This window comes from Rhipicephalus microplus, chromosome 2 (genome assembly GCF_043290135.1).
Source record: "Rhipicephalus microplus isolate Deutch F79 chromosome 2, USDA_Rmic, whole genome shotgun sequence".
NCBI lineage: Eukaryota > Metazoa > Arthropoda > Arachnida > Ixodida > Ixodidae > Rhipicephalus > Rhipicephalus microplus.
The window spans coordinates 286747815-286754260 of NC_134701.1; the positions used below are offsets into that span (position 1 = coordinate 286747815).

At 45.3% G+C, this 6446-nt stretch overlaps 1 protein-coding gene across 2 annotated transcripts in view; it reads left to right on the forward strand.

The window, feature by feature from the left end:
- LOC119177424 (beta-1,4-glucuronyltransferase 1) overlaps positions 1-2832 on the forward strand; it is a 33150-nt gene extending 30318 nt beyond the window's left edge. For both annotated transcript variants that reach the window (XM_037428890.2, XM_075882196.1), the window contains one exon: positions 2585-2832. In XM_037428890.2, coding sequence (XP_037284787.2) covers positions 2585-2776 — 192 coding nt within the window. In that variant the 3' untranslated portion in view covers positions 2777-2832. The remainder of the gene's footprint in view (positions 1-2584) is intronic.
- Positions 2833-6446: the final 3614 nt, after the last annotated feature.

A 6446-nucleotide genomic window follows, 5' to 3' on the forward strand; every position in this document is an offset into this window, starting at 1 on the left:
GTCACTGGACGACAATTCACCCATTCTTGTCCACGAGCACGTGGCAGATTTGACGTTAATACGTCGCCAGTCTTCTCACAGATGACACATCACTGAGAAACCATGCCCTTCGATATCGATATATTTTTTTTTGTCTAAGGTAACGGTTATACTAACATATTCGATGCATTCCCAAGCACAACAATACTCTTTTTATGTTGTTCAACATCGGTATTTTCATTTAGAGCAATATTTCAAAAAATTTTAAGTCAAGTCAGTACTCTTTAAAAAATGACTCTATAGTTTATACAGTTGCATCTGTAACAGTAAGACGTCGTGCTTACGACATGAGGTGTTGTCATTATGACATAACGCGTCTCGCTGTCTCGCCAAGGTGGAAAATCACGCTATAGAAATTTCCGGTGCTGCGAAATATTTTCCGTAGTTTAAAGCAGAAAACTATCACAGACGTATCGAGAGATGGGACGTTACGTTCAGGCAAAGAGGTCAAATGACGATAATTTCTCGCGGTTATGCTGGTTCAGATAGCAAGATAAGGTCAGCAAAATGAATTTCTTTACTGGGCGAACTTGTTCTCAGTCAAAATAATCAAGGTACTTGCAAAACTCGATGTATATACCCTCTTCGGTCCCTGGGTAGCCAGTTGGGTACAGTTGTTTTAAAGCCTACAGATTATCACAATGCGATATCTGCGTGTCCAAATTTGTCTTGGCACAATAAGAATGAGTTGCATTCACGAAGCCCAGAGAAGTGGCGCCGTGTGTCTAGCCATATATTCGCGAAACGAGCGAACGAAAATTACTGAGCACTGCACGATCACTCATTTGCGTCCTCGTGATAAGTGAGATATTTTTCTTAGTTTTAGCGTGAACTACAACGTCTATAATACATTTTTTTTTAACTTTGGACGCCCTGTATATCACATTGAAAGTAATTTCGGTCTGAAACTTTTGTTGCACTTAATCTTAGAGACTTTGAAAAATCAGCAGCACGCAAGTGGCTACTATCACATTTTGAGACAACTGTTCCACTTTTCGTATTCACAATTTTCCTGCGTTTGATTTTAAGGGCAGGGAATCAAATAATACAGTTTTGCAAAAGCTTTTTATTGGTGTTTTCTTGGGTCTGACAAGGATACAATAACTGCGAGCGCTGACGTCGGTCGTCTGTATTGAGACCATCGTCGAAACGCGTCGCCTTTTATGCATCAATGCTCGAACCTTCTAGTTCATGGCTCTTGCGAGAGCTTCCGATTTAACTACTTGCGTTCTGGGGCACAATCTCAACAGAGCAATCTGAAATAATCACGAGGCTTCCCAAAGGTTGCGGCGTTGCATGGGTCGAGCGGTGCCAAGTTACTGAAGCTGAAACCGGAACACGTCAAACAAACAAACCAAAAAATCACAGCATATCAACGTAGTGAATGATGATGAGTGGGGTGAAGCTTCGAAGGGTTTTAACGGCAAACCATGAATCATACGATGAGCATGTCTGTCTGTCTGTCTGTCTGTCTGTCTGTCTGTCTGTCTGTCTGTCTGTCTGTCTGTATATCTGTATGTCTGTCTGTCTGTCTGTCTGTCTGTCTGTATATCTGTATGTCTGTCTGTCTGTCTGTCTGTCTGTCTGCATATCTGTCTGTCTGTCTGTCTGTCTGTCTGTCTGTCTGTCTGTCTGTCTGTCTGTCTGTCTGTCTGTCTGTCTGTCTGTCTGTCTGTCTGTCTGTCTGTCTGTCTGTCTGTCTGTCTGTCTGTCTGTCTGTCTGTCTGTCTGTCTGTCTGTCTGTCTGTCTGTCTGTCTGTCTGTCTGTCTGTGTGTCTGTGTGTCTGTCTGTCTGTCTGTCTAGTGAACACTCCAAGTACCACTATCTTGCATCGTTTCATCATATATATTCAGGATATACAAGTACCACCATCTAGCGGACATTCCAAGGACTAATATTAAAGGTGACTACTACATACTGGAGACGCGCGATCTACGCCTTAAGCAGCTTCGCCCCTAAAATGTAAGAGCACGTAGCAATATTATTGATTCAATCAGAAATCATTGACAAGTTAAGTCAAGTTCGTCTTACTATTTTCACAACTTCAAATTATTTATCAGTGAAGCAAGAGTCACTGTCAGATATCGATGCATTTCTGTTCTCATATGCCGGAGTTACAGCGCCGCATTATATTGCCATCCTATTTCTGACAAACTATTCCTGAAAGCATCCCTCGTGTTGTCCTTTCGTATCTGTCTGAAATAAGTCTGAAACGAGTGTTGTACCAACTAGGCCAGAAGTTTACCCTTGCACATTTTTTCCCCGGCTGATATAACACCCAAATACCTGCACCCCTCCTAACGGATACGTATCTGCTCCTCGTCACTATACTTGTTATGTTATACACTACACCACATCCCGAATCCTGTAAGCGCGTTGTATCAGACTTTTGTACGCACAAATTCCGAACGTCGTGAACCTCTAGTCTCCGCGTCGGTGATGGTAACGAGCGGTATATTGTTGTGGGTGTGCATGCAAATGTTGGTATCAGTCGGCTTGCCTGAGCAGCTGACCGAATGAGCTCGCCTCTTCTGACCTTTGCAGACACTGGAGGCTCATCTGGCCGGTTTCCGGTTCCTGGTGCTGAGTGACGCATTCGCCATTCACCGGGGCATGCGCAACACCACGACCAACGACAAAGTGCGCAACGCAGAGAAGTTGCACAACTACCGCATCTTCCTCGGCTTCCGCAAGGCGCTTCAGCAGCGCTACGGCAAAGGCGGGCAGTTCTCGTGATGTCTGCAGGCTCCCCGCTGCCACGCATTCGCTGAAATAAACGCTCAAAAACGCGACCCCCTCACTGTAAATAATTGCCGAGACTGAATTCAACCAGAACATGTATTTCGCTTTCGGCGAGACATGAATGAGCTATATCGCGACGTTACCTTGTTGACACATCGTATAGTACTGACACTTGCGTAAAGCTTCATTAAATATCAAGGCGAAAGCATTAGATGAGTAACTAAACAGAAAATTTGATCGTCGGAAGAGACCGTCTCATGGTTTCGGGTAATGCGAAAGATCCTCGCGTGATGACGTCACCATATAACGTCAATAATCGCAAAAATGTGTGCCCCGCCGCGGTGGTCTAGTGGCTAAGGTACTCGGCTGCTGACCCGCAGGTCGCGGGATCGAGTCCCGGCTGCGGCGGCTGCATTTCCGATGGAGGCGGAAATAATCCGTGTGCTCAGATTTGGGTGCACGTTAAAGAACCCCAGGTGGTCGAAATTTCCGGAGCCCTCCCACTACGGCCTCTCTGATAATCATATGGTGGTTTTGGGACGTTAAACCCCACAAATCAATCAATCGGATCAATCACAAAAATGTGGTACGTCATGTCACCAGTTCTTGGATGACATTACGTGACGTAAATAGGGCGGGAGGCGTGTGTGTATGAAGGCTTCCTACACACTATCAGAGCCCCTAAAGTATTAGGGGCTTTACTCACGATGCCGTTGTAGCACCCTCCTTTGGGCGGTGAACAAATCCGGAGAGCACGCGACCTCGAGAGAAGAAAATGAAGACGGCGCTTGTGCTGTGATTCCATTTGTAATATATTGTTTGCCAATTGGTTCTTCGTTTAAATTTCTCTATCTAAACAACCCGGCTGGTAAAACAACTCCATCTCAGAAACGGGGCACCGTCCGTTTCATGGCCGATCCTCCGTGGTGGGTTGCATCAGCACTCTGAGGAACAACTAACCAACCAATCAACAGGTTATGGCTCTTCCCTGCTCCCTTGTACATCAACTGAGAAGAAAAAAGACTGTTTTCACCTCAGGTAAATTCACAAGCCGTCCAGGGAGTTTTAGCTTTGCATCTGAGCGCGTGTTGCGCTTCTCTTTCATTTTCTACTGTATAACAGTGAAGTACCATACGCAAATGCACGTGTAGCCTGTGACGGCTAAAAACGCCCGTACTCGCAAGATACGGAGTATGGAAAATCGAACACCAAAGCCTCCTCACGTAGCAAAAAAAAAAAAACGGAAGCCCCTCATTTCGCTTGCCTTTCTTTGCAGCTGTTTGCGAGCCTTTGGCAGCGCTGGGCTTTACCAGATTCGGTTGAAGCGGTTTATCTCTTCTGAAATATGTGTGCACTGCACACTCAATAACGAATCTATCCGATTTGTTCCTCACGAGCGACGCAAAACCTGCAACAGACAAACGAATATTTGCCCCAGATTTCGCTAGGTCAAGCGACTGTAAAGAAGGAAGGAATGAAGGAACAGGAGGGGAAAGAAAGGTAAGGGTGTTAACCAGTCTAAGAGGACTAGTATGCTTAAACCTCCGACGGATAAACGAAGAATATTTGCTGCAGATTTCGCTAGGTCAAGCGACGGTAAAGGAAAGAATGGAGGTACAGGAGGGAAAAGAAAGGCGGGGATGTTAACCAGTCTAAGAGGACTTGTATGCTTAATTCAAAGGCGCGAACTAACGAGTGCGCCCTATTGTCTCTTTATGCCTTTAGGTTTGCCCGTTTGTTATATTCCGTTATTCACAATTCGCCCATAGCGACAAGCGCACATCTCGTTTCTGGGTAAATAAGCGTCGCGAGCAGAAAGTAGGTGCCCTCCTTTGCGGCACTACACGCTTCAGTAACCTCGAATATTTGCCACTGGTGTTCACTGTATGCCGCTTGAACCTTGACATTAGACCAGATTTGTGTGATCGAGCAACAAAGTGGGACAATCGTTCGCTCACGCGCAGATTGGTCCGCACGCATAGCATGCCTGCACGTCGAGGCTTTTTGATCTCTATAAAGAATGTGATCTGCACACTGGCGATATAACAGCACATGAAACAAGCTAAAATTGATAAGAGTGAGCTCACGCACTGATAGCGCAGTAGCTGCTATGCACAAAAACAAAAAGGGACCCTTAAAATACTTCAACGCGATAGCGTTATTGCGTACCGAGTTCAAAATGGATTGTGTCAGTGAAACTTTCGCATACGGCTGCATTCTGTACAGCGAGTCGCATGTTTTAAACCACGGGCAAGTATGCGTGTGAAATCTCTTTGAACCTGCTATCACCCACTACATGACCATAGGGTAAAACGCGCAGAAATGTTTGTGTCTTTTGTAGCGGGTGGCCAGCTTTAAACCATGAATTCATGATAATCGCATGTTCCGCTGGCCAATTGCAATGTACGCTTGTACCACGCATTATTAGTGTGATATTACATGTCCCACTGTGAACATGTATACAGGACGAGTGTGTTTCTAAAGCATGCAAGTTCAAGCAGATGAAGTTATTTTAAACGTGCATTTCCAAGCAGATGAAGTTATTTGGCTGTATTTCCAAGCAGAGGCGTGACTGTGTGGTAGAACACTTGCATGCATGTACGCAAACGACCCGGGCTCGATCTGCTTTTACACCCAGTATTTAATATTTTTTTATTTTATATCTATCTTTATCGATTTTTCAATCACGCACAAGATGATTTTCCGCTCACAACCGATGATGCCTACACCAGAATTTCTGCGAAACGAGCTCTTTAACGCTTTCACGTTAAAAAAAAAAAACGGATGATTCACGCACCTTGGGAATGGGTGTTACGCGAAGCATGCAGAGGGAAGGTGACTGAGGTTTTTTACGCGCAGACGTGTATAAACAGTCGCATGTTTACTGTTGTGGGACGACACAAACAGCAACATAGGCATTAGCAAACACCAGAAGTGGTAAGCTGATATGTGTATAGCACTTGTGCCAGCGAGGATGGCAGCCCTGGACTCTATATACTAGATCAATGAGCTTCAGTGGACGGTGCTTCAATTGTCGTTAACCCGAGGTCACGGTTGTATTATAGGAGTACACATGCGCTGTTTATAAGACTGGATAGCCAGAACTGCCACCGCAATTGACGTTTGACGAACATTACGGCCCACTTGAAAAGCAAGCACACGTGTACTTTAAAAGCAGAGACCTGACATGACTTTGCGGTAGAATACTTGATTGCCTCGTAGAATGCTGGAGTTAGATTGCTGCTGGGACCATGATACTTATTTTATGCGTTCGTTGGGCCAACGCTGCCAATGCCAGCTTTTAGAGGCGAGGTTCCTTAAGGCCATCCGTCTGTCCACGCATCCATCCGTGTTCCTACCTGCATACGTCCACCTGTCCGACCGTGCGTCCATCCGTCCATCTGTCCCTCCTTCATGCTAGTCTGCGACTTCAGCGTAGATATTATGAACCTTGGGGCCTATAGCTTCACCTAATCGTCGTCATTCACTTCGTCGAAGTGCACTGATTTCTCTTAAAGCTCTCGAATGAAAATTACCAATTTATGTTTGCGCCGTCCCTTGGTTGATATGAACTGTCAATCACCGTCAGTGTATTGCGCTTAACAACAATTGATCTTAACCCGTCGTGACAGCTGTATCGCAGGGGTGCATGTATAATGTTTAT